The 27,473-nt window shown below is 46.2% G+C and overlaps 1 protein-coding gene across 2 annotated transcripts in view; it reads left to right on the top strand.

Annotated features, from left to right (window-relative positions):
* The window catches only part of ALS2CL (ALS2 C-terminal like), a 56,665-nt gene that overhangs the window by 15,604 nt on the left and 13,588 nt on the right, over positions 1 to 27,473 (top strand). The window contains exons 10-20 of one of the 2 annotated variants that reach the window (XM_040071140.2): positions 1,403 to 1,599; positions 7,754 to 7,819; positions 12,242 to 12,340; positions 13,934 to 14,092; positions 14,334 to 14,445; positions 15,954 to 16,031; positions 16,509 to 16,576; positions 18,365 to 18,538; positions 19,757 to 19,823; positions 24,230 to 24,387; positions 26,395 to 26,430. In XM_040071140.2, the coding sequence (XP_039927074.1) occupies positions 1,403 to 1,599; positions 7,754 to 7,819; positions 12,242 to 12,340; positions 13,934 to 14,092; positions 14,334 to 14,445; positions 15,954 to 16,031; positions 16,509 to 16,576; positions 18,365 to 18,538; positions 19,757 to 19,823; positions 24,230 to 24,387; positions 26,395 to 26,430 (1,214 nt within the window). The remainder of the gene's footprint in view (positions 1 to 1,402; positions 1,600 to 7,753; positions 7,820 to 12,241; positions 12,341 to 13,933; positions 14,093 to 14,333; positions 14,446 to 15,953; positions 16,032 to 16,508; positions 16,577 to 18,364; positions 18,539 to 19,756; positions 19,824 to 24,229; positions 24,388 to 26,394; positions 26,431 to 27,473) is intronic. The other variant, XM_058421830.1, reaches the window with a different exon arrangement.

Here is a 27,473-nt window from a genome sequence, read left to right as displayed (position 1 = left end):
GTTGACGGCGGGTGAGGAATGTTGGTGGGAACCCGTCGGTTTCTCGCTGCTTTTCCTGAAGTTTCTCAAACCGATTGGAATTTTTTATTTCCTTTTTTTTTTTTTTTTTTTTTTTTTTTTTTTTTTTTTTTTTTAATATCCAAGTGGAATTTTTCCCCTGTTTTTTTTAACATCCAAGTGGAAATTCCTCCCAATATTTAGCAATGGAGATCCAGGCTGGATTTTAGGGAATTTTTTGGCATCGCGTCCCTCTTGGAATGAGGGAGATCCAAGTTGGATTTTTTTGGGAATATTTAGCAATGTCCAGCTTGGATTTTCGGGAATAATCAGGAAATGGAAGTCCAGCTTGGATTTTCGGGAATAATCAGCAATTTGTCCATCCTGGATCAAAAAAGGTCCAGGTTGGATTTCAGGGAATATTTATCAATGTCCAGTGGGATTTTTGGGAATATTTAGCAAAGGAGATCCATGTTGGATTTTCGGGAATATTTATCAAAGACCAGTTGGATTTTTGGGAATATTCAGCAACGTGTCCATCCTTGACCAAAGGAGTTCCAGGCTGGATTTTCGGGAATATTTAACAACATGTCCAGGTTGGATTTTTGGGAATATTTAGCAAGGGAGTTCCAGGCTGGATTTTTGGGATTATTTAGCAATGGAGTTCCAGGTTGGATTTTAGGGAATATTTATCAATGTCCAGGTTGGATTTTTGGGAATATTTAGCAATGTCCAAGCTGGATTTTAGGCAATATTTAAGCATCCTCCTGGAATGAGGATTGGATTTTAGCTTGGACAGCTTGGACTTTAGGGAATATTTTGCAATGCAGGTCCAGGTTGGATTTTCGGGAATATTTATCAATGTCCAGGCTGGATTTTCGGGAATATTTAAGCATCGTGTCCCTCCTGGAACTAGTGAGATCCAGCTTGGATTTCTGGGAATATTTATGCATCATGTCCCTCCTGGAATGAGTGAGATCCAGCTTGGATTTCTGGGAATATTTATGTATCATGTCCCTCATGGGACGAGGGAGATCCAGCTTGGATTTTCGGGAATATTTAAGCACCATGTCCCTCCTGGAACGAGGGAGATCCAGCTTGGATTTCTGGGAATATTTAAGCATCATGTCCCTCCTGGAATGAGGGAGATCCAGCTTGGATTTCCGGGAATATTTAAGCATCATGTCCCTCCTGGAACGAGGGAGATCCAGCTTGGATTTTAGGGAATATTTCACGCTTCACATCCAGGTTGGATTTTTCGGAACACCTAACTTCCGGGACAAGCTGCCGACGGGCTTTGACGGGAACCCACCACCTCCTCACCGCTTTCCCCGAGTCGCCTCCGGTTGATTTTTCCCGGGATGCGCGCTGATTCCCTCCCTCTCCCGGTTTCCCGTGCCCTCAGGCCGTGTGGCGGTGGAAGCTGGAGCAGGCCGTGCGCCAGGCGCTCAACGGGAAGCGGGATTTCCCTCTCTGGGGACGCAGCGGAGAAGGAAGCGAGGCCCCGGCGCGGCGCTTCTTCAGCTACGTCTTCCGCGCCGAGGGACGGCTCCGCGGGGCCACCTACGAGGGCGAGTGGCTCCGGGGGAAGCCCCACGGCAAGTAAGGAATCTCCTGGGCCCCTTTTCCAAGTGGGAATTAGGTTGGAAGTTCCGGAGAGCTTGGTGTTTCCGTGAAGGTTGGGAAAGGTCTCCAAGGTCAACCCAAACTTCTCCAGGTCACTTTTCCCAGCGGGAATAAGGTTGGAAGTGCTGGCTTGGTGTTTCCATGAAGGCTGGGAAAGATCTCCAAGGTTTTTCCAGACTTCTCCAGGTCACTGTTCCAAGTGGGAAAAAGGATGGAAGTGCAGGTTTGGGGCTTCTGTGAAGGCTGGGAAAGATCTCCAAGGTCAACCCAAACATCTCCAGGTGACTGTTCCAAGTTGGAATGAGTCTGGAAGTTCTGGTTTGGTGTTTCCGTGAAGGTTGGGAAAGATCTCCAAGGTCAACCCAAACTTCTCCTGAAGGAGGGGCCTCCTGCGAGGGTGAGCGGCTCTGGGGGAAGCCCCACGGCAAGTAAGGAATCTCCTGGGCCCCTTTTCCAAGTGGGAATTAGGTTGGAAGTTCCGGAGAGCTTGGTGTTTCCGTGAAGGTTGGGAAAGGTCTCCAAGGTCAACCCAAACTTCTCCAGGTCACTTTTCCCAGTGGGAATAAGGTTGGAAGTGCTGGCTCAGAGTTTCTGTGAGCGTTGGGAAGGATATCCAAGGTTTTTCCAGGCTTTTCCAGGTCACTTTTCCAAGTGGGAATAAGGTTGGAAGTGCTGGTTTGGTGTTTCCGTGGAGGTTGGGAAAGATCTCCAAGGTCTTTCCAAGTTTCTCCAGGTCACTGTTCCAAGTGGGAATAAGGATGGAATTGCAGGTTTGGTGTTTCCGTGAAGGTTGGGAAAGGTCTCCAAGGTCAACCCAAACTTCTCATGAAGGAGGGGCCTCCTGCGAGGGTGAGCGGCTCTGGGGGAAGCCCCACGGCAAGTAAGGAATCTCCTGGGCCACTTTTCCAAGTGGGAATAAGGATGGAAGTGTTGGAGAGCTTGGTGTTCCCGTGAAGGTTGGGAAAGATCTTCATGGTCAACCCAAACATCTCCAGGTGACTGTTCCAAGTTGGAATGAGTCTGGAAGTTCTGGTTTGGTGTTTCCGTGGAGGTTGGGAAAGATCTCCAAGGTCTTTCCAGGCTTCTCCAGGTCACTGTTCCAAGTGGGAATAAAGATGGAAGTGCTGGCTCAGAGTTTCCCTGAAGGTTGGGGAAGACCTCCAAGGTCAACCCAAACTTCTCATGAAGGAGGGGCCTCCTACAAGGTTGGGTGGCTCCGGGGGAAGCCCCACGGCAAGTAAGGAACCTTCTGGGCCACTTTTCCAAGTGGGAATTAGGTTGGAAGTCCTGGAGAGCTTGGTGTTTCCGTGAAGGTTGGGAAAGGTCTCCAAGGTCAACCCAAACTTCTCCAGGTCACTTTTCCCAGCGGGAATAAGGTTGGAATTGCTGGCTCAGAGTTTCTGTGAGCGTTGGGAAGGATATCCAAGGTTTTTCCAGACTTTTCCAGGTCACTTTTCCAAGTGGGAATAATGTTGGAAGTGCTGGTTTGCTCTTTCCATGAAGGTTGGGAAAGACCTCCAAGGTCAACCCAAACTTCTCCCGGTCACTTTTCCCAGCGGGAATAAGGTTGGAAGTGCTGGCTTGGTGTTTCCATGAAGGCTGGGAAAGATCTCCAAGGTTTTTCCAGACTTCTCCAGGTCACTGTTCCAAGTGGGAAAAAGGATGGAAGTGCAGGTTTGGGGCTTCTGTGAAGGCTGGGAAAGATCTCCAAGGTCAACCCAAACATCTCCAGGTGACTGTTCCAAGTTGGAATGAGTCTGGAAGTTCTGGTTTGGTGTTTCCGTGAAGGTTGGGAAAGATCTCCAAGGTCTTTCCAGGTTTCTCCAGGTCACTGTTCCAAGTGGGAATAAAGATGGAAGTGCTGGCTTAGAGTTTCCCTGAAGGTTGGGGAAGACCTCCAAGGTCAACCCAAACTTCTCCTGAAGGAGGGGCCTCCTGCGAGGGTGAGCGGCTCTGGGGGAAGCCCCACGGCAAGTAAGGAACCTTCTGGGCCCCTTTTCCAAGTGGGAATTAGGTTGGAAGTGCCTTCTCGGGCCACTTTTCCAAGTTTTAATGAGGTTGGAAGTTCCAGAGAACTTGGTGTTTCCGTGAAGGTTGGGAAAGGTCTCCAAGGTTAACCCAAACTTCTCCAGGTCACTTTTCCCAGTGGGAATAAGGTTGGAAGTGCTGGCTTGGTGTTTCCATGAAGGCTGGGAACGATCCCCAAGGTTTTTCCAGACTTCTCCAGGTCACTGTTCCAAGTGGGAAAAAGGATGGAAGTGCAGGTTTGGGGCTTCTGTGAAGGCTGGGAAAGATCTCCAAGGTCAACCCAAACATCTCCAGGTGACTGTTCCAAGTTGGAATGAGTCTGGAAGTTCTGGTTTGGTGTTTCCGTGAAGGTTGGGAAAGATCTCCAAGGTCTTTCCAGGTTTCTCCAGGTCACTGTTCCAAGTTGGAATGAGTCTGGAAGTTCTAGTTTGGTGTTTCCGTGAAGGTTGGGAAAGATCTCCAAGGTCAACCCAAACTTCTCATGAAGGAGGGGCCTCCTGCGAGGGTGAGCGGCTCTGGGGGAAGCCCCACGGCAAGTAAGGAACCTTCTGGGCCACTTTTCCAAGTGGGAATAAGGGTGGAAGTGTTGGAGAGCTTGGTGTTTCCGTGAAGGTTGGGAAAGATTTTCATGGTCAACCCAAACTTCTCCAGGTGACTGCTCCAAGTTGGAATGAGTCTGGAAGTTCTGGTTTGCTCTTTCCGTGAAGGTTGGGGAAGATCTCCAAGGTCTTTCCAGGCTTCTCCAGGTCACTGTTCCAAGTGGGAATAAAGATGGAAGTGCTGGCTCAGAGTTTCCCTGAAGGTTGGGGAAGGTCTCCAAGGTCGACCCAAACTTCTCATGAAGGAGGGGCCTCCTGCGAGGGTGAGCGGCTCCGGGGGAAGCCCCACGGCAAGTAAGGAACCTTCTGGGCGACTTTTCCAAGTGGGAATTAGGTTGGAAGTGCCTTCTCGGGCCACTTTTCCAAGTTTTAATGAGGTTGGAAGTTCTGGAGAGCTTGGTGTTTCCGTGAAGGTTGGGAAAGGTCTCCAAGGTCAACCCAAACTTCTCCAGGTCACTTTTCCCAGTGGGAATAAGGTTGGAAGTGCTGGCTCAGAGTTTCTGTGAGCGTTGGGAAGGATATCCAAGGTTTTTCCAGACTTTTCCAGGTCACTTTTCCAAGTGGGAATAATGTTGGAAGTTCTGGTTTGCGCTTTCCGTGAAGGTTGGGAAAGATCTCCAAGGTCTTTCCAGGCTTCTCCAGGTCTCTGTTCCAAGTGGGAATAAAGATGGAAGTGCTGGCTCAGAGTTTCCCTGAAGGTTGGGAAAGGTCTCCAAGGTCAACCCAAACTTCTCCAGGTCACTTTTCCCAGTGGGAATAAGGTTGGAAGTGCTGACCTGGTGTTCCCGTGAAGGCTGGGAAAGATCTCCAAGGTTTCTCCAGACTTCTCCAGGTCTCTCAACCACATCCGCTCCTCTTCTGGGCACTTCCAGGGTGGGAATTAGGTCAGAATTTGATTCTCAGTGAGGTTTTGGATGTGAATCCGGGCCCGGCTCTCTGATTCCTGCCTCGCTCATTCCCTGCGGGAATTCTGGCCTTGAGGGCAGGCTTAGCAAAGCCTGACTCCTAAACCTTGGGATTTGTTGTGGATGCCTCATCCATGGTTTATGGATTAAATCCTAAAGGCGTCCCCAGAAATGTGGCGGTGGTCACCCTGAGGTGCAGCACGGGCTGGTGCCTCGACTTAGGATTTAGGCTTGGCCTAAAACCAAGATCTCGGCCTAGGCTGTGGAAATCTCACCCTCACGACGAGGAGAATTCCCAATAAAAAGGAGAATAATTTTATTCTCTGCTATCAAAACCTCCTCGGACTTCATCCAAACTTGAAACCTCCAAACTTTTATCCCAGGAATTAGGAGAAGCTTAAGTGCAAAAGGAGCTCAAATGGGAATGTGGGAACTGCTCAGTAAGTCCGGGTTCAAGTGAGGGAATGTCTGGAAGTCAAAGCTCCCAATTAAAAATTTTTTTGGATATAGGATAGAGAAGAGTCTGGGGTTTTTTTGGGAAGAGACCTGGAATGTGACCAAGCTCCTCAGCCACCAAAACCTTGGGAAATTTGATTTTCCATGAATTTTAACCCAGTTTGCTCTGGAAGCAAAAAAGGATGGAGAGAGACTCGGTTTGAGAGAGCCCTAAAATCATGAAAGAATCCGGAATTTGGGCTTGGAAGGGATTTGAATCCTGTTCCAACCCCAAATCCAAAACGGAATCCTGGATATTCCGTGGAAGCGTTTTGGGCAGGAGACCCTTGGATCATCTCCGCCTTCTCTCCCTCAAAACCGTCTCCTGGTTTTTGTCCTCCCGTGCCTTAGGGCTGGAAAACTGGGATCCATCCAAACCTCGCTCCCGTGGAGTGACTCGGGTGAGGCATCCCAGGAAACCTGGGGCAGAATTAAGGGACTTCAGGTGTTCAGTTCCTTGGATTTGAGTTCCCTTCCCACTCCTGGCATTCCTCTGCCGGGATTTTGTTGCTGGAAGTTTCCGGAGCAGCATCTTGGCCTTGGTGGCTGCTCTGGGATTTCTGAGGGAGGAGCACACGAGTGGAGCTGTGGGAATTTGGGCTCTTTGGCAAAAACGTCGGCGTTCTCCGGTGTCTGTCCTGGAATTCCCGGAATTCCGGGTGACCTGGGGTGGGGAGAGGCCAGACTCCGGCTCAGGTGTGGCTTAATTGTCCTCGTGCCTGGAGCAGACATGGAATTCTGGAATATCCTCAGTGGGAAGGACTCACAGGGATCGAGTCCAGCTCCAAGCCTGGCACGGACATCCCAACAATCCCACCCTGTCCAAACTCCTGGAGGAGCCTTGGGAATGTTCCCATTCCCCAGGGAATGTTCAGTGCCTGACACCTTCCGGGGGAAAAACCTTTTTCCTAAAATCCAGCCTAAACCTGGCCCAGCTCCAGCTGTTCCCTCATCCCCTTTGCCTGCTCCCCTTTTCCATTCCCGCCCGCGATGCCAAAGGAAATCCGTTCAAATACGGAAATTTCAAAGGCGTCCGAGCTCTGGAATTCGAATGTTGCCATTCCAAACGTGTCCGAGCAATCCTCTGGAAAAGCTGGAGAGGCGCCAGTCCCCGTGGAGGTGTTTGAAACAACAACCTCGGGCGAAAGTCAAACAACCTCGTCATGGTTTTGGTGTTTCGCCATCTCCCGCCAAACCGACCCGGAGGAGGTCTGGATTAAACCTCGGGATGGAATTCCGGGCTGGGATGGAATTCCCAGAGAAGCTGTCCCCGGATCCCTGGAAGTGTCCAAGGCGGGGTTGGAGCGCGCTGGGATGGTGGGAGGCGTCGGTGCCCGTGGGATGAGATGATCTTTAAGGTCTTTCCAACCCAAACCCGTTCCAAGATTTTGTAATTCCGTTGTGCCCGGCTTGGGAATGTGATTTTTCTGGGATGAGGCCGGAATTCAAGCTCTCACTGGGCGTGGGCGGAGTGGGAGACGGGGAGGGACGGGAATCGCTCCGGACCTGGGCACGGCCGGGCGGGAATTTCACCATCATCGACCATTCCCGGCTCTCCTTGCTCCGTTATCTCCTCCTGGGATCGTTTTTCCAGCCCCCACAAAACCGAACATGGATTTCACTATCCCTTGGGACTGTTATTCCTCTCTGTTTTCCCACTGGCTGGAATTCCAGGCTGGGGCGTCACCAGGGGACGGAACTCGGATTCATCCCTGTCATTAATTAAGGATCCGCGTGCGAGCACCTAAAGGCACCTCCGGAAAATACTTTTGGGATTAGGGGATGGAATGGGTTCTTCCCACTCATCCCAGAGCAGGAAAACATTATGGGATTAAATCCTCCCGCTGAAAACCAAGGCCTGGAGCTGCCTTTTGTCTTCTCTCTGTTCCTCCGAGGAGTTTTTCGGTTGTTTGCCATAAAATCTGGGAATGGTTTGTGTTGGAAAAGACCCGAAGGGGGAAAATCCAGTTCCAACCCCCTGCCGTGGGCACGTTCCACTGGGCTCAAAGCTCCGTCTAAGCTGGGGGAAATGTTTAGGCTGGGCTTTGGTGGCTGCTGTTCCGTCTGGGAATGTCCCTTGCGAGAGAATTCCTTGGATTCCAGGGGGACGCTGAAGTGGCGCGATGGACGCAACCACGTCGGGGATTTCCGGGAGGGCCTGGAGCACGGGTAAGCCTTGGGAAACGGGATATTCCCTGCTTTTCAGATAAACTGGGATGGATCCTTCCTGCCCGAGGCCGGAACCTGGAGAGAAGGGGCCGACCCCGTGGGCTGGAATCTGATCCCAGATCCCCAAAATCTGTGGGGATTTATTCCTAGGGAGCCTCTTAAAGTGATTTTTAGATCCTTTTATAAACTTCATTTAAATGAGTTGGTTTTTAACAGGAAAAAACCCTGAATCCCATGAAATTGAAATCGGTTTTTAAACTTCATCTACACAATGGAGTTGCCATTTTCCGTGCCGGCTTTTTCCATCCAGCTGGAATCTGATCCCAGATCCCAGAATCTGTGGGAATTTCTTCCTAGGAAGTGTCTCAAAGTGATTTTCAGATCCTTTTATAGACCTTTTAGAACCTTTTGTAAACTGAAATGAGTTTTTACAGGAAAAAAAAAAAAAAGCCCAATCCCATGAAATTGAAGTTGGTTTTTGAACTGCATCCACACAACGGAGTCGCCATTTTCCGTGCCGGCTTTTTCCATCCAGCTGGAATCGGGTCTCAAATCCCCAAATCCATGGGAATTTATTCCTAGGAAATGTCTTATTTTCAAATCTTTTTATAAACCTCACTAAAACGAGAAGTTTTTTTTAACAGAAAAAAAGCAAATTCCATGAAATTGAAGTTGGTTTTGGAACTGCATCCACACAACGGAGTCGCCATTTTCCATGCCGGCTTTTTCCATCCAGCTGAAATCTGATGCCAGATCCCCAAATCCATAGGAATTTATCCCTAGGAAATGTATTAAAGTTATTTTCTGATCTTTTTTTTTAAACCTTTTAGATCCTTTTAGAACCTTTTATAAACTGAAATGAGTTTTTACAGAAAGAAAAGCAATCCCATGAAATTGAAGTCGGTTTTTAAACTTCGTCCTCTACAAAGAAGTCGCCATTTTCCATGCCGGCTTTTTCCATCCAGCTGGAATCTGATCCCAGATCCCAAAATCCATGGGAATTTCTTCCTAGGAAGTGTCTCAAAGTGATTTTTAGATCCTTTTATAAACCTCACTGAAATGAGGAGTTCTTTAACAGAAAAAACCAAATTCTATGAAATTATTTTTGAACTACATCCACACAATGGAGTCGCCATTTTCCATGCCGGCTTTTTCCATCCAGCTGGAATCTGATCCCAGATCCCCAAATCCATGGGGATTTATTCCCTAGGAAATGTCTTGAAGTTATTTTCAATTATTTTTATAAACCTCACTAAAATGAGGAGTTTTTTACCAGAAAAAAAGCAAATCCCATGAAATTGAAATTGGTTTTTAAATTTCATCCACACAATGGAGTCGCTATTTTCCATGCCGGCTTTTTCCGTCCGGTTGGAATCGGATCTCAAATCCCATTCTTCCTAGGAAATGTCTTATTTTCTAATCTTTTTATAAACCTCACTAAAATGAGGAGCTTTTAACAGAAAAAAAAAACCCAATCCCACAAAATTGAAATTGGTTTTTAAATTTCATCCACACAATGGAGTCGCCATTTTCCATGTTGGCTTTTTCCATCCGGTTGGAATTGGATCTCAAATCCCCAAATCCATGGGAATTTATTCCTAGGAAGTGTCTCAAAGTGATTTTTAGATCCTTTTATAAACCTCACTGAAATGAGGAGTTCTTTAACAGAAAAAAACAAATTCTGTGAAATTATTTTTGAACTACATCCACACAATGGAGTCGCCATTTTCCATGCCAGCTTCTTCCATCCAGCGGGAGTCTGGTGCCAGATCCCAACATCCATGGAAATGTCTTGAAGTTATTTTCAAATCTTTTATAAACCTCACTAAAATGAGGAGTTTTTTTAACAGAGAAAAAGCAAATCCCATGAAATTGAAATTGGTTTTTAAACTTCATCCACACAATGGAATCGCCATTTTCCATGTTGGCTTTTTCCATCCAGCTGGAATTTGATGCCAGATCCCCAAATCTGTGGGAATTTCTTCCTAGGAAATGTCTTATTTTCGAATCTTTTTATAAACCTCACTAAATGAGGAGTTTTTTACCAGAAAAAAAGCAAATCCCACGAAATTGAAATTGGTTTTTAAATTTCATCCACACAATGGAGTCGCCATTTTCCATGCCAGCTTTTTCCATCTGGTTGGAATCGGATCTCAAATCCCCAAATCCATGGGAATTTCTTCCTAGGAAATGTCTTATTTTCGAATCTTTTTATAAACCTCACTAAAATGAGGAGCTTTTAACAGAAAAAAAAACCCCAATCCCTTGAAATTGAAATTGGTTTTTAAATTTCATCCACACAATGGAGTCGCCATTTTCCATGCCAGCTTTTTCCATCCAGTTGGAATCTGATGCCAGATCCCCAAATCTGGGGGAATTTCTTCCTAAGAAATGTCTTATTTTCAAATATTTTTATAAACCTCACTAAATGAGGAGTTTTTTACCAGAAAAAAAGCAAATCCCACGAAATTGAAGTTGGTTTTTAAATTTCATCCACACAATGGAGTCGCCATTTTCCATGCCGGCTTTTTCCGTCCGGTTGGAATTGGATCTCAAATCCCCAAATCCATGGGAATTTATTCCTAGGAAGTGTCTCAAAGTGATTTTTAGATCCTTTTATAAACCTCACTGAAATGAGGAGTTCTTTAACAGAAAAAACCAAATTCTGTGAAATTGTTTTTGAACTATATCCACACAATGGAGTCGCTATTTTCCATGCCGGCTTTTTCCATCCAGCTGGAATCTGGTGCCAGATCCCAACATCCATGGAAATGTCTTGAAATTATTTTCAAATCTTTTATAAACCTCACTAAAATGAGGAGTTTTTTTAACAGAGAAAAAGCAAATCCCATGAAATTGAAATTGGTTTTTAAACTTCATCCACACAATGGGATCGCCATTTTCCATGTTGGCTTTTTCCATCCGGTTGGAATCGGATCTCAAATCCCCAAATCCATGGGAATTTCTTCCTAGGAAATGTCTTATTTTCAAATCTTTTTATAAACCTCACTAAAATGAGGAGCTTTTAACAGAAAAAAAACCCCCAATCCCATGAAATTGAAATTGGTTTTTAAATTTCATCCACACAATGGCATCGCCATTTTCCATGCCAGCTTTTTCTGTCCGGTTGGAATCGGATCTCAAATCCCCAAATCCATGGGAATTTATTCCTAGGAAGTGTCTCAAAGTGATTTTTAGATCCTTTTATAAACCTCACTGAAATGAGGAGTTCTTTAACAGAAAAAAACAATTCTATGAAATTATTTTTGAACTACATCCACACAATGGAGTCACCATTTTCCATGCCGACTTTTTCCATCCAGCTGAAATCTGATGCCAGATCCCCAAATCCATAGGAATTTTCTTCCTAGGAAATGTCTTATTTTCAAATATTTTTATAAACCTCACTAAAATGAGGAGTTTTTTACCAGAAAAAAAGCAAATCCCCTGAAATTGAAATTGGTTTTTAAATTTCATCCACACAATGGAGTCGCCATTTTCCATGCCGGCTTTTTCCGTCCGGTTGGAATTGGATCTCAAATCCCCAAATCCATGGGAATTTATTCCTAGGAAGTGTCTCAAAGTGATTTTTAGATCCTTTTATAAACCTCACTGAAATGAGGAGTTCTTTAACAGAAAAAACCAAATTCTATGAAATTATTTTTGAACTACATTCACACAATGGAGTCGCTATTTTCCATGCCGGCTTTTTCCATCCAGCTGGAATCTGGTGCCAGATCCCAACATCCATGGAAATGTCTTGAAATTATTTTCAAATCTTTTATAAACCTCACTAAAATGAGGAGTTTTTTTAACAGAGAAAAAGCAAATCCCATGAAATTGAAATTGGTTTTTAAACTTCATCCACACAATGGAATCGCCATTTTCCATGTTGGCTTTTTCCATCCAGTTGGAATCGGATCTCAAATCCCCAAATCCATGGGAATTTCTTCCTAGGAAATGTCTTATTTTCGAATCTTTTTATAAACCTCACTAAAATGAGGAGCTTTTAACAGAAAAAAAACCCCCAATCCCATGAAATTGAAATTGGTTTTTAAATTTCATCCACACAATGGAGTCGCCATTTTCCATGCCGGCTTTTTCCATCCGGTTGGAATCTGATGCTAGTTCCCAGAATCTGTGGGTATTTCTTCCTAGGAACTGTCATAAAGTTATTTTCTGATCCTTTTTTAAACCTTTTAAGATCCTTTTAGAACCTTTTGTAAACTGAAATGACTTTTTATAGAAAGAAAACCAATCCCATGAAATTGAATTTGGTTTTTAAACTTCATCCACACCATGGAGTCGCCATTTTCCATGCTGGCCTTTTCCATGCTGACTTTTTCCACGCCGGCCTTTTCCACGCCGGCCTTTTCCACGCCGGCCTTTTCCACGCCGACCTTTTCCACGTGCCCCCGGCAGGTTTGGGATCCGCCTGGTCCCGCGGCGCTCCGAGGATCGCTACGACTGCTACAAGTGCCACTGGTACCGGGGCAAGATGAGGGGCTACGGAATCTGTGAGTAAGTAAAATCCGGGGCTGGGTTCCAGGGAAAAGGAGGGTTCCGGGGATTTCAAGATGTTCCCTGAAAGTCTGGAAGTGCTTTGTGGGGCGTTTAGAATTCCGGAATTTTTTTAGGAGATTTAAGGATGAACCCACTCCATGGACAGGGACACTTCCCACTGTCCCAGGCTGCTCCAAGCCCTGTCCAACCTTTCCTTGGACATTCCAGGGATCCAGGGACAGCCACAGCTGCTCTGGGAATTCCAGCCTGGCCCCTCCCCACCCTCCCAGCCAGGAATTCTTTCCCCAAATCCCATCTCACCAGTTTGAAACCATTCCCTGTGTCCTGTCCCTCCATCCCTTGTCCCCAGTCCCTCTCCAGCTCTCCTGGAGCCCCTTTAGGTCCTGGAAGGAGCTCTGAGCTCTCCCTGGAATTTTCCCATCCGAGCTCACCCCAAATGCTTTGGGAACTGGGATCCCTGGGCTGCCCATGGTTCCTGCTCATCCCTATCCCTGATTTCTCCGTGCCGAGTGGGACAGAGCCAACATTCCAACTGGGATGGGCCTGGCCTCCAGCCTGTGTTGGAGTCCAGAGCATTCCTTTGGCTGCCCTGGAGGGTCAGGGACCTGGGCAGGGGGGTCTGGGACCCCAGCCCAGAGCCCAGAGGGACCCTGGCTTTGATCTCAGTCCATGGGAAAAACTTCCTACACTGAGAGAGGGTTTACAGGCCACAAGAGTGCGAAAAATCGTAGTTTAGCTTATCACAGGGTGAAAAAAGTAGTAATTTTAGATTCCTAGCATTGAAGCGAATGGGGACAAGATGGAGAATTTGGGGACTTGCCTCCTTCTTCTTCCTTCTCCTTCCCTCACTCCATTTCTGCATTGACGTGGCACAAAGTAGTTAGTGAGGATTGGGTCAGAGTAAAGATGACCTTTTTAGTAATAGTGATAGACATTGGTAAGAAATAGTAAACAAGAAATACGTAACAATTAGTATAAAAGATAAGGACAGCCCAGCTCAGGGGGAGACGTGAGGAGTCCATGCAGCTGCGAACATCTTGTCGGACTCCGAGAAAATTGTAAGGTAAGAAACAATAAACGAAGTATGCAACCTTGAGAAATCTAAACCTGAAGACTCCGTCTCTTCCTTCGGCTCGGCTCAGAGCTGTGCAGGGGGGCAAAGGACCCTGAAACCACCTCAATGTAGGGTAAGCCCCCGACAAGCCTGGATGTTCTGCTCCTTATTCCCCCTCGGAGCTGCTCTTCCCAGAGGGAGCAATCCAAGGAAAGGCTGGTGACCACCACCAAGGGGTGGATCCAAGCCTGGCCTCCTTCCAGTGGATCCAGTTTTCCAGCCTGGATTCACCAGAGCTCCGTGTGCCCAGGCTGCTGAGAGGTCAAAGCCTCTCCCAGGACAATTCCAAGCCCATCATCTGTTGAGTCCTTGGATAATTTGGGAAGCTCTGGAAAGTCCGGCTTCCCAACAGCCAACAAGGATCTGATTCAGCGCCGTCGGACAAATACTTGGAATATTTCGAGACGGATGAGCTCCGCCTCCACGCTTCCCTGCTCAGATATTCCCAGGCTGGAATTCCATCCCTCTTCCCGCAGGTATGGGAATGACCTGGTCTACAAAGGTTACTTCGAGGACGACGTGCGCCAAGGGTTTGGGATCCTGGAGAACTTCTCGGCCCAGCATCCCTTCAAATACACGGGCCACTGGGAAAAGGACAAAAAGAACGGCTACGGAATCTGGGAGGACAAGGAGAGGTAAAGGTGGGATGGAGCTGAGCTTTGGGTTTGGTGGGATAAATCCCGGAGCTTTGGGATGGATGCATTGGGGATGGAAGGTTTGAATTCCTTGGAAAACATTCCCGGAGCTCAGCTGGTGTGGGACGCCCAGCCCGGAGCGTTGTGTCGGGAAAAGCCGCCCTCGACGGGACAAATCCGATGGATTGAGAGCCGGGAAAAGGGGGAGAATCCAGCATTTGGGTTTTCCCTTGCGTTCCAGAGGCGAGCGGTACATCGGGATGTGGTTGGATGACCACAGACACGGAGAAGGCATCGTGGTGACCCAGTCGGGGCTCTGCTACCAGAGGACGTTCCACGCCGACAAGATGGTGGTGAGTCCAAGGTTTCCCTGGGATCCGGGAATCCCTGGGATTGGGGAATTCACCGCTGAGGTTTCAATCCCGACTTTGTCTTGGAGGACGAAGGGGGTTGGAGATCAGGGCCAGGGATGGACGTTCCCAAGGAAACGGGGGCATTCCAAAGGCTGCCCAGAGGTCCATGGAATGTTTGGACAACTCTCCAGGACAGGGTGGGATCGTTGGGATGTCTGTGCAGGGCCGGGGGTTGGATTTGGGATCCTTGTGGGTCCTTCCCGCTCAGGATATTCCATGATTTTCCCAAAATAATGGTTTGGAAGAACAAGGGCTTGGTTGAGTCTTGTTTCTTCTCCCCTTCCAGGGGGCGGGGTTAGATGGGATATTGGGAAAGAATTCCTGGCTTGGATGGGCTGGGATGGAATTCCCAGAGAAGCGTTGGCTGCTCCTGGATCCCTGGAAGTGCCCAAGGCCAGGTCCGGAGTAGTTTGGGATAGTTGGAGATCCCTGGGCATGGATGATCCTGAAGGTTCCTTCCAGCCCAAACCATTCCCTAACATTCCATCTTTTCCCGGAAATCGGGAAATCCTGACTTTTCAAACAGGAGTTCACCCGTCCATTTTCATGGAAAGTCAGGAATTTGGTGGGGAAAGCAAAGGGAATTAGCGTTGGAATAAAAACATGGCTTCCCGTGGGAAATCCATCCTTCAAAAAATCCGACAGCTCTGTTCGCGCTTCCCGAAAAACCTCCACAGAGAACCAAAATGCCAGAGGTTCCTTTAACTTCCCAAGGCTTCCAGGTGGGAGCGGCCACTCCAGTTTTCCCTGGAAAATTCCCAGTTTTCCCTGGAAAATTCCCAAATTTCTCCCTGGAAAATTGCCGGGACCAAGCAGCTTCTCTTGGAAAACTGGGATTTTTCCACAATGGAAACTGTTCCAGAGGAAAATATTCCGGCTCTGGAAGTGTCCATGTTTCCCGGCTGAAGAAACCTTGGGGTTTAAATGATGGGATAAATCCCAGTGGGAAGAAAATTCCCTACGGATAGGAATTATTCCCTGGAATTCCATGGGATGGGCACAACGCTACCGGGAGCATTCAGACAACGCCCCCAGGGCGGGATTGTTGGGATGTGCCGGGAGTTGGATTTGGATCCTTTCGGATCCCTCTCCTGCACGGATTCCGCTCGGTCACGGTTTTCTTGGAATCCTTTCCCAAAGAATGATCATTCCCTAAAATATCCCAGGATCTGGAGCACCACGAGTTTGACCCCGTGACAATCCCGGCACAGGATCCCGATTTTTGCTCCTTTTTCCTCGGAAAAATCCACGGAATCATTGACGTCTCCGTGGGTTTTCCTTGGAGCTTCTCCGGAACGTCAAAAAGGAAATTTTATTTTTGTTTTTTAAATATAAAAAATGGAATTCCGCATCCCATCGATTTTTTTTTTTTTTTTTTTCCTGGGATGACTTCGAGCAGGTGGGGAAAGCTCGTGCCAGCAATTCCCAACTTTTCCTTTCGTCCCAAGGGTTCGGGAATTCTGCTCCTGGAGGACGACTCGGTCTACGAAGGGAATTTCACGGAAGATCTGACGATCATCGGAAAGGTGGGAATTTCCTCCTCCTGGAATTTACTCCTCCTCCTCCTCCTGGAATTTCCGACGGATTCGTTTCCTTCCCGCTCCTAAAAAAACACCCCACAGCCCCCTTTTTCTCATTTTTTGGGATAATTATCAGCCTCATTCCCCGGAGGAAAGCCGCAGCTGGGAGGTTTTGGGGAATTTTGGGAATATTTTGGGATTTGGATGTTTTATTGCCTTTGGGTTTTGTTTGTATGGGTTTTTTTTTTTAATTTGAGTTTTTGGGATTTTTTTTCTCTTTTTTTGGGGTTTTTATTGGGTTTTAAGGGGCAGTTTTGGGGTGAGTGTTTGGAATTTTGGGGGTTTTTTTTGGTTTTTTGTTTTTTTCCCGGGATTTTATGGGACGTTTTTGGTCAAGTTTTGGGGATTTTTTTTTTTCTCCTTTTGGGGAAATAGAGAATTTATCCAATCGGGAGTCTCCTGATCCCGGATTTATGTCCGCAGGGAAAAATTTCCTTGGCCGATGGATCTGTCCTGGAGGGAACCCTGAGCTCCTGCAGCGGCCGCGACATGTGAGCATGGAATGGATCCTGGGAATGGATCCTGGGAATGGGATCATTGGGAATGGATCCTGGGAACAGATCATTGGGAATGGATCCTGGGAATGGATCATTGGGAATGGATCCTGGGAACAGATCATTGGGATTGGATCCTGGGAACGGATCATTGGGAATGGATCCTGGGAACAGATCATTGGGAATGGATCCTGGGAATGGGATCAATGGGAATGGATCCTGGGAATGGATAACTGAGAATGGATCCTGGGAATGGATCATTTGGAATGGATCATTGGGAAGAGATCATTGGGAATGCATCATGGGAATGGATCACTGGGAATGGATCCTGGGGAATTCTGTGGGATCTTGGGAATGGGATCCTTGGAACGGATCATTGGGATTGGATCCTGGGAATGGATCACTGGGAATGGATGCTTGGGAATGGGATCATTGGGAATGGATCCTGGGAATGGGATCAATGGGAATGGGATCAATGGGAATGGATCCTGGGAATGGATAACTGAGAATGGATCCTGGGAACGGATTATTGGAAATGGATCACTGGGAAGAGATCATTGGGAATGCATCATGGGAATGGATCACTGGGAATGGATCCTGGGGAATTCTGTGGGATCTTGGGAATGGAATCCTTGGAATGGAACATTGAGAATGGGATCAATGGGAATGGATCATTTGGAACGGATGCTTGGGAATGGGATCATTGGGAATGGATCCTGGGAATGGATCATGGGAAGGGATCATTGGGAATGGATCATTGGGAATGCATCGTGGGAATGGGATCATTGGGAATTCTGGGCGGGGCTGTTCCCAGAGCAGCGTGGGATCTACCCCTGCCTGGATTCCTGCTGGGAATGGATCCAGGAATGGATCTGTGGCCGAGGGGAGAGCGGGCAATGGAGCCCCTGGGGTTCATTCCATGTTTTCCTGAAATCCTGGGATTAATTCCACGTGGAAATGAGAGGACGGATGTTCTCCTGAAATCCCAGGATTTTCATGGACTCAATTCCATCAGGATTATTCCATAGGGATGGCTGATACCATCCAGCCCAAATTCCTCCCAAATCCCAATTCCTCCCTCAATTCCATAACTTTTTTTCCCCCCTGGAAAACATTCCCAATCCCTCAGAGCATCCATGGCACAGGAATCCCTTTTTTCCCCGAGCTCTCCGGGAGCTCCTCAACTCCTGTCCGGCTTTTCCACCGGAATTCCCAGCAGAGATTTGTCAGGAATATTTTGGAATATCCAGCACGAAGCAGGAAATCCGGGATCGATTCCAAAAATTCCGGATGATTTCTCTGTCCCACGCGCAATTTGGATTTTTTTTTAATTTTTGGTTCCCTTCTTTCCAAAAAGGATTTTTGTTGTACTTAAAGAGAATTTGAAGGGTTTTTAATGGAATTCTCATTTAGCATTATCCGGGAATGGTTTGGGGTGGGAATGGAGCTGAAGGAATTCCCGCTATCCCAGGATTCTCCAACTTTTTTTTTTTTTTTGGAAACTTCCAGGAATTCCGTCCCAAAATCCCATCAAAATCTCCAGTTTTCCAATGGGAAGCCATTCCCTGTTTTCCTGTCCCTGCATCCCTTATCCCAAATCCCTCTCCAGCTCTCCTGGACCTCCTTTAGATCCTGGAATTCTCCCTTTTCCAGGAAAACATTCCCAGTTTTTCCCCAGCCCCGTGTTTCTATCGAATCCTGGAGAACATTCCCGGATTCGAAAGGGGAAATCCAGAATCGTTGGGGAATGAAGATGGAAAATCCCAATCCCGCTTCCTTTTCCAGCCAGCTGGGCGTGAAGGAATTCCCGGTGGAGAAGAGATGGCCGGGAATTTTCCAGCAATTCCTGGAATTCATCCGGTCCGGCTGCAAGGAGGAAATGGAGGAATCGTTCACGGGATTCCACGTCCAGAGCAGCAAGGAGCTGAGGAGATCCCAGGAATATCTGTTCTGCCAGAGGTATGGAGGGAATCCCGGGAATTCCTGAGGAAATCCCGGGAATTCCTGAGGGAATCCTGGGAATTCCTGTTCTACCAGTGAGGAAATCTTGGGAATTCCTGAGGAAATCCGGGGAATTTCTGAGGGAATCCTGGAAATTCCTGTTCTACCAGTGAGGAAATCTTGGGAATTCCTGAGGAAATCCCGCGAATTCCTGAGGGAATCCTGGAAATTCCTGTGGAAATCCTGGAAATTCCTGTGGAAATCCTGGAAAATCCTGTTCTACCAATGAGGAAATCCCGGGAATTCCCGAGGAAATCTCAGGAATCCCTGAGGAGATCCCAGGAATATCTGTTCTGCCAGAGGTATGGAGGGAATCCTGGGAATTCCTGAGGAAATCCTGGGAATTCCTGAGGGAATCCTGGGAATTCCTGTTCTACCAGTGAGGAAATCTTGGGAATTCCTGAGGAAATCCTGGAAATTCCTGTGGAAATCCTGGAAAATCCTGTTCTTCCAATGAGAAATCCCGGGAATTCCTGAGGAAATCCCAGGAATCCCTGAGGAGATCCCAGGAATATCTGTTCTGCCAGAGGTATGGAGGGAATCCCGGGAATTCCTGAGGGAATCCTGGAAATTCCTGTTCTACCAATGAGGAAATCCTGGGAATCCCTGAGGAGATCCCAAGAATATCTGTTCTGCCAGAGGTATGGAGGGAATCCCGGGAATTCCTGAGGGAATCCTGGGAATTCCTGTGGAAATCCTGGAAATTCCTGTTCCACCGATGAGGAAATCCCAGGAATTCCTGAGGAAATCCCAGGAATTCCTGTTCTGCCAGAGGTATGGAGGGAGTCCCGGGAATTCCTGAGGGAATCCTGGGAATTCCTGTTCTACCAGTGAGGAAATCTTGGGAATTCCTGAGGAAATCCTGGAAATTCTTGTTCTACCAGTGAGAAATCCCGGGAATTCCTGAGGAAATCCCGAGAATTCCTGAGGAAATCCCAGGAATCCCTGAGGAATTCCCAGGAATTCCTGTTCTCCCAAAGGCACTGCAGCCCCTTATTCCCACCCAAGAATGGAATTCCAGGAATTTCCCACTCGCTCCGGAAAAAGCCGGAATTTTCTGGCCGGGGGTTGGAATTTTTGAGGCTGAGAGGAATCCTGGGGAAGTCTGGGATTTCCCTTGGGAATTCTCCGGGATGGATCCGTGCCGGATCTCCTCCCTCATTCCCGTTTTTCCAGAGGCGCGGAGGAGATTTCCTGGAGAAGCGAGGAGTGGCCGGAGGAGCCGCGGGGTTACCTGGAGAAGGTAAAGGGATCAAAATAATTAATAACTAATAATTAATAATAATAATCATTAAGTAATAGTAGTTAATAAATAATAGTTAATAAGTCATAAGTAAGTAATAAGTAATAACTGCATTTAGAATGAAGAATTTTATTTAATAATAGAGAATTTAATAATAATTTCATATTAGGGAATTTATAATAAAGAATTTTATAAGAATTTAATAATAGAGAATTTAATAATCATTTCATATTAGGGAATTTATAATGAGGAATTTAATAAGAATTTAATAACGGAGGATTTTATCGTAGAAGGATTTATTAGTGATTTAATGACAGAATTAATAATTTGAAATTTAATACGAATTTAATAATGGAGAATTTATAATAAAGAATTTCATTATAATTTAATAGCAGAGAATTTAGTGATAAATAATTTAATAAGAATTTAATGGCATTTTAAAGAAAGAATTTAATGAGATTTTAATAATGGAGAATGCAGTAATTTAATAATGGAAAATTTGATGATAAAGATTTCAATAATAGAGAATTTAATAATAAATAGGATTTAAGAAAAAAATAGGGTCTTAATTAATAAGTTGTAATAAATAGATAATTAAATGATGAAGCATATAATAATAAATTTGATATTGAATGATAGGATTTAATTAATAATAGAGAATTCAATAATAAATAGAGAGACTAATTGTAGGGAAATTAATAGTAGAGAATTTGAAACCAAAGAATTTATTAATAAATTGAGAAAGAAATAATTAATATAATAAATAGAAAATTTTATGACAGAGAATTTAGTAACAAAGAATTTATTAATAAAAAGAGAAATAATAAAGGATTTATATAATTGACAGTAAATTTAATAATAATTTCTGTATAAGCAGAGAATGTAATAAGAATAATTTAATAATTAATAGGAAATCGATCCAATAGATTTGGGATTATTAAATTAATAACAAATAGACAATTTGATAATAAATAATTTATAAAAAATAATTGAATAATTAAAGTTTAATTGAATAATTAAAGTTTAATAAGAGAGAATTTGATGTGAAATAGAGAACACAGTGATAAAGCATTTGGCAATAAAGAATTTATTAATAAAGAATTCATTTAATAGAGAAATAATAATTCTTACTGCCAATTCCAGGAGAAGTTCGGGATCTCTTTTGGGGGAGAAATTTGGGATCATTTTTGGGCTTTCCCAAATTCCAGGAGGAATTCAGGATCCCTTTTGAGCTTTCCCAAATCCCAGCTGCCAATTCCAGGAGAAATTCGGGATTCCTTTTGGGTTTTCCCAGATTGCAGAAGGAATTCAGGATCCCTTTTTGGTTTTCCCAAATTCCAGGAGAAGTTCGGGATAATTTCTGGGTTTTCCCAAATCCCAGCTGCCAATTCCAGGAGAAATTCGCAATCATTTTTGGGCTTTCCCAAATTCCAGGAGAAGTTCGGGATTCCTTTTGGGTTTTCCCCAATTCCAGCAGCTAATTCCAGGAGTAATTTGGGATCCCTTTTGGGTTTTCCCAAATCTCAGCCACTAACCCCGAGAGAAATTCGGGGACCGTTTTTTTGGGTTTTCCCAAATTCCAGGAGAAGTTTGGAATCTCTTTTGGGCTTTCCCAAACTCCAGGAGAAATTTGGGATCATTTTTGGGCTTTCCCAAATTCCAGGAGAAAATCAGGATCCCTTTTGAGCTTTCCCAAATCCCAGCTGCCAATTCCAGGAGAGGTTTGGGATCCCTTCTGGGCCTTCCCAAATTCCAGAAGGAATTCAGGATCCCTTTTTCGTTTTCCCAAATTCCAGGAGAAGTTCGGGATAATTTCTGGGTTTTCCCAAATCCCAGCTGCCAATTCCAGGAGAAATTCGCAATCATTTTTGGGCTATCCCAAACTCCAGGAGAAGTTTGGGATTCCTTTTGGGTTTTCCCCAATTCCAGCAGCTAATTCCAGGAGTAATTTGGGATCCCTTTTGGGTTTTCCCAAATCTCAGCCACTAACCCCGAGAGAAATTTGGGGACCGTTTTTTTGGGTTTTCCCAAATTCCAGGAGAAGTTTGGGATTCCTTTCGGGTTTTCACCAATTCCAGCAGCTAATTCAGGATTCCTTTTGGGTTTTCCCAAATCCCAGGAGAAGTTTGGGATTCCCTTTTTGGCTTTCCCAAATCTCAGCCACTAACCCCGAGAGAAACTGGCGACCGTTTTTTGGGGTTTCACGAATCCCAGGAGCCAATTCCAGGAGAAATTTGCAATCATTTTGGGGCTTTCCCAAATTCTGAGAAAAGTTCACAATTCCTTTTGGGTTTTCCCAAATTCCAGAAGAAATTCAGGATTCCCTTTTTGGCTTTCCCAAATCCCAGCCGCTAACCCTGGGAGAAATTTTGGATAAATTTTGGGTTTTCCCAAACCTCAGCCGCTAACTCCAGGAGGAATTGGGGATCCCTTTTGGGTTTTCCCAAATTCCAGCCGCCAGTTCCAGGAGAAATTTGGAATAATTTTTGGGCTTTCCCAAATTCCAGGAGAAGTTTTGGATTCCTTTTGGACTTTCCCAAATAACAGGAGAAATTCAGGATCCCTTTTGAGCTTTCCCAAATTCTAAGAGAAGTCTACAATTCCTTTTGGGTTTTCCCAAATTCCAGGAGAAGTTTGGGATTCCTTTTGGGTTTTCCCAAATCCCAGCTGCCAATTCCAGGAGAAATTCACAGTCATTTTTGGGCTTTCCCAAATTCCAGGAGAAATTCGTGATCCCTTTTGGGTTTTACCCAAATCCCAGGAGAAATTCGGGATTCCCTTTTGGGTTTTCCCAAATCTCAGCCACTAACTTCAGGAGAAATTTGGGACCAATTTTGGGTTTTCCCAAATTCCAGGAGAAATTCAGGATCCTTTTGGGTTTTCCCAAATCCCAGAAACAATTCAGGATCCTTTTTGGCTTCCCCAAATCCCAGCTGCCAATTCCAGGAGAAATTCGCGATCACTTTTGGGTTTTACCCAAATTCCAGGAGAAATTTGGGATCCCTTTTGGCTTTCCCAAATCCCAGAAGAAATTCAGGATTCCTTTTGGGCTTTCCCAAATCCAGCCAATCCCAGGGGAAATTCAGGATTCCATTTGGGTTTTACCCGAATCTCAGGAGAAATTCGGGATTCCTTTTGGGCTTTCCCAAATTCCAGGAGAAGTTCAAGATTCCTTTTGGGTTTTCCCAAATTCCAGCTGATAACCCCGGGAGAAATGTGGGATCAATTTTGGGTTTTCGCAAATCCCAGAAATAATTCAGGATCCTTTTGGCTTCCCCAAATCCCAGCTGCCAATTCCAGGAGAAATTCGCAATCCCTTTTGGGTTTTACCCAAATCCCAGGAGAAATTCGGGATTCCTTTTGGGCTTTCCCAAATTCCAGGAGAAGTTCAAGATTCCTTTTGGGTTTTCCCAAATTCCAGGGGGAGTTTGGGATTCCCTTTTGGGTTTTCCCAAATTCCAGCTGCCAGTTCCAGGAGAACTTTGTGTTCCTTTTGGGTTTTCCCAAATTCCAGGAGAAATTCAGGATCCCTTTTGGGTTTTACCCAAATCCCACGAGAAATTCGGGATTCCCTTTTTTTGCTTTCCCCATATCCCAGCCGCTAACCCCGGCAGAAATGTGGGATCAATTTTGGGTTTTCCCAAATTCCAGGAGAAATTCAGGATCCCTTTTGGGTTTTACCCAAACCCCAGGAGAAATTCGGGATTCCCTTTCTGGCTTTCCCAAATCCCAGCTGCCAACCCCGGAAAAATGTGGGATCGATTTTGGGTTTTCGCAAATCCCAGGAGAAATTCCGGATCCCTTTTGGGTTTTACCCAAATCCCACGAGAAATTCGGGATTCCCCTTTCTGGCTTTCCCAAATCCCAGCTGCCAACCCCGGAAAAATGCGGGATCGATTTTGGGTTTTCCCAAATCCCAGGAGAAATTCGGAATTCCCTTTCTGGCTTTCCCAAATCCCAGCTGCCAACCCCGGAAAAATGCGGGATCGATTTTGGGTTTTCCCAAATTCCAGGAGAAATTCAGGATCCCATTTGGGTTTTACCCAAACCCCAGGAGAAATTCAGGATTCCCTTTCTGGCTTTCCCAAATCCCAGCTGCCAACCCCGGAAAAACGTGGGATCGATTTTGGGTTTTCCCAAATCCCGGAAGAAATTCAGGATCCCTTTTTGGGTTTTCCCGGATTCCGGCAGAAGTTTGGGTTTTCCCTTTTGGCTTTTTCCCCCAAATCCCAGCCGCTAACCCCGGCAGAAATGTGGGATCAATTTTGGGTTTTCCCAAATTCCAGGAGAAATTCAGGATCCCTTTTTGCGTTTTCCCGGATTCCGGCAGAAGTTTGGGTTTTCCCTTTTGGCTTTTCCCCCCCAAATCCCAGCCGCTCACCCCGGAAAAATGCGGGATTTTCCAGGCGCTGGGCTGCTCCCTGCACCCCCTGGGGAAGCTGCTGCGGGCGCTGAGCGCGGCGTTCCAGGCCGCTTATTCCGGCGTCGGCGCCAACCGGCACCTGCTGGCCATGGCGCAGGACGAGGTCAAGTTCTACGCCGGGAAAATCTGGGAATTCTACCGGTAAATCCCGGCCGGGGGCGCGTGGAGGGGATCCTTGGGATCGCGGCGGTGGCTGGTTTGGGTTCTTTCGTTCGGGAGGTTTTTGGGGATTTTTTTGGGGGGGGGGGAGTTTTTGGGAATTCTTTAGGATTCTAGGGAATTTTTTTTTTTTTTTGGAGTTTTTTAGGAGTTCTTTGGGAGTTCTTTAGGATTCTAGGGAGTTTTTTGGGAGTCTTTTGCGAGTTCTTTGGGAGATCTTGGGAATTCTTGGGAGTTCTTTGGAGTTTTTTGGGAGTTTTTGGGAATTCTTTAGGATTCTAGGGAATTTTTTTGGGAGTTTTTTTGGGAGTTCTTTGGGAGTTCTTGGCAATTCTTGGGAGTTCTTTGGAGTTTTTTGGGAGTTTTTGGGAGTTCATTGGAATTCTTGGGATTTTTTTGGGAGTTTTTGGGAGTTCATTGGAATTCTTGGGATTTTTTTGGGAGTTTTTGGGGATTCTTTAGGATTCTAGGGAATTTTTTGGAGTTTTTGGGAATCCTTGGGAGTTCTTGGGAGTTCTTTGGAGTTTTTTGGGAGTTTTTTTTTGAATTCTTTAGGATTCTAGGGAATTTTTTGGAGTTTTTTGGGAGTTTTTTGGGAGTTCTTGGGAGTTTTTGGGAATTCTTGGGAGTTCTTTGGAGTTTTTTGGGAGTTTTTGAGAGTTCGTTGGAATTCTTGGGATTTTTTGGGGAGTTTTTGGGAATTCTTTAGGATTCTAGGGAATTTTTTTGGAGTTCTTTGGGAATTCTTGGGAGTTCTTTGGAGTTTTTTGGGAATTCTTTAGGATTCTAGGGAATTTTTTTGGAGTTCTTTGGGAATCCTTGGGAGTTCTTGGGAGTTCTTGGGAATTGTTTGGGAGTTCTTGGAAGTGTTTTGGAGTTTATTGGAATTCTTGGGAGCTCTTTGGAATTCATTAGGAATTCTTAGAATTCGTTAGAATTCTTTGGGAATCTTTGGGAGTTCTTGGGAATTCTTTGGGAAGTTCTTGGGAGTTCTTTGGGAGTTTTTGGGAGTTCTTTGGAATTCTTTGGAGTTCTTGGGAATTCTTTGGACGTTCTTGAGAGTTCATTGGAATTCTTGGGAGTTCTTTGGGAGTTTTTTGGGAGTTTTTGGGAGTTCTTTAGGATTCTAGGGAATTTTTTTGAGTTCTTTGGGAGTTCTTGGGAGTTCTTTAGGAATTCTTGGGAGTTCTTTGGATTCTTGGGAAGTCTTTGCAGTTCTTGGGAGTTCTTGGGAATTCTTGGGAGTTTTTTGTTTGTTCTTCGGAATTCTTGGGAGCTTTTAGGAAGTTTTTGGAGTTGTTTGGAATTCTTGGGAGTTCTTGGTAGTTCTTGGGTATGCTAGGGAATTCTTGGGAGTTCTTTAGGAATTCTTGGGATTCTTGGGAATTCTTGGCAATTTTTGGGAGTTCTTGGGAGTCCTTTGGGAATTTTTTTGAATTCTGTGGAGTTCTTTGGAATTCTTTGGGAGTTCCTGGGAGTTCTTGGAAATTCTCTGCGAGTTCTTTGGGAATTCTTGGGAATTCCTGGAGGAGTTGCTTCCTCCAGGTGATAACGCCCATCGGAGCACAACTCCACGGGCTTGGAAATCCACGACGGAAGGAAAAACGGGAATCACGGAAGAGTTTGGCTTGGAAATCTCCGCTGCTTCCAACCCCAGGCTGCTCCAAGCCCCATCCAACCTCTCCTTGTGCTTCCAGGGATCCAGGAACCAACCGCAAATTCCCTGGGAATTCCATCCCAGCCCAGGAATTCCTTCCCAAACCATCCCGGGATTCTCCGGGAAACCAAATCCCGGGAGCGCAATCCTGACCTTTCCTCTCCAGAACCCGCGGAAATCCCGGAATCCTCCGCCGAGGAGAAACCCCCTCGAACCCTCGGAATTCCCGGGATTTTCAGCCCTCTCCCGCTGGATCCCGGGCCGGCTCCTCCTCCGGGATGCTTTGGGAAGCAGGGAAGAGCTGATCCATGTTTTTTTTTTTGCCGTTGCAGGGCGCTGCCGCGGCGGCCGCCGGAGGAGGATCCCAGGTGGGCTTCCGGGGATTGATCCATTGGGATCGAGCGGGCGGCTCCCGGGAATTCCCGAAGTGTTTGAGCCGGGCTTGGCGCCCGGGCTTTGTGTTTGTGTCCTCGAGCCAGGCGGAGTGCCCTGTCTTTGAGTCAGGATCCGCGCCCAGGATTTTCCCGCTGAGTTCCCTGGAGTTTTTCCCGGAGCACCCGATTTTTCCTGGTGGCTCCGAAGGTCTCCTGGTGCTCCAGGTTCTTCTCCAGGAATTCCCTGGAGGTCTCCTGTTGCTCCAGGTTTTTTCCCGGTGACTCCAGAGATCTCCTGGAGCTCCAGATTTTTCTCCAAGAATTCCCTGGAGATCTCCTGGTGCTCCAGGTTTTTCCTGGTGACTCCAAAGATCTCCTGGAGCTCCAGGTTTTTCTCCAAGAATTCCCTGGAGATCTCCTGTTGCTCCAGGTTTTTTCCCAGTGACTCCAGAGATCTCCTGGAGCCGCAGGATTTTCCCTGTGAATTCCCTGGCGACCTCCTGGAGCTCCAGATTTTTCCCAGTGGCTCTGAAGGTCTCCTGGTGCTCCAGGTTCTTCTCCAAGAATTCCCTGGAGATCTCCTGGTGCTCCAGGTTTTTTCCAAGGATTCCCTGGAGATCTCCTGGAGCTCCAGGATTTTCCCAGTGACTCCAAAGATCTCCTGGTGCTCCAGGATTTTCCCGTTGACTCCAAAGATCTCCTGGAGCTCCAGGTTTTTTTCCTGATGGCTCCAAAGATCTCCTGGAGCTCCAGGTTTTTCGCAGTGAATTCCCTGGAGATCTCCTGTTGCTCCAGGGTTTTTCCCAGTGACTCCAGAGATCTCCTGGAGCCGCAGGATTTTCCCTGTGAATTCCCTGGCGACCTCCTGGAGCTCCAGATTTTTCCCAGTGGCTCTGAAGGTCTCCTGGTGCTCCAGGTTCTTCTCCAAGAATTCCCTGGAGATCTCCTGGTGCTCCAGGTTTTTTCCAAGGATTCCCTGGAGATCTCCTGGAGCTCCAGGATTTTCCCAGTGACTCCAAAGATCTCCTGGTGCTCCA

Source organism: Hirundo rustica, chromosome 1 (assembly GCF_015227805.2).
Source record: "Hirundo rustica isolate bHirRus1 chromosome 1, bHirRus1.pri.v3, whole genome shotgun sequence".
In the NCBI taxonomy this organism is placed as follows: Eukaryota; Metazoa; Chordata; class Aves; order Passeriformes; family Hirundinidae; genus Hirundo; species Hirundo rustica.
The sequence above is the reverse complement of the archived record's forward strand: the minus strand, read 5'-3'. Positions and strand labels throughout refer to the sequence as shown.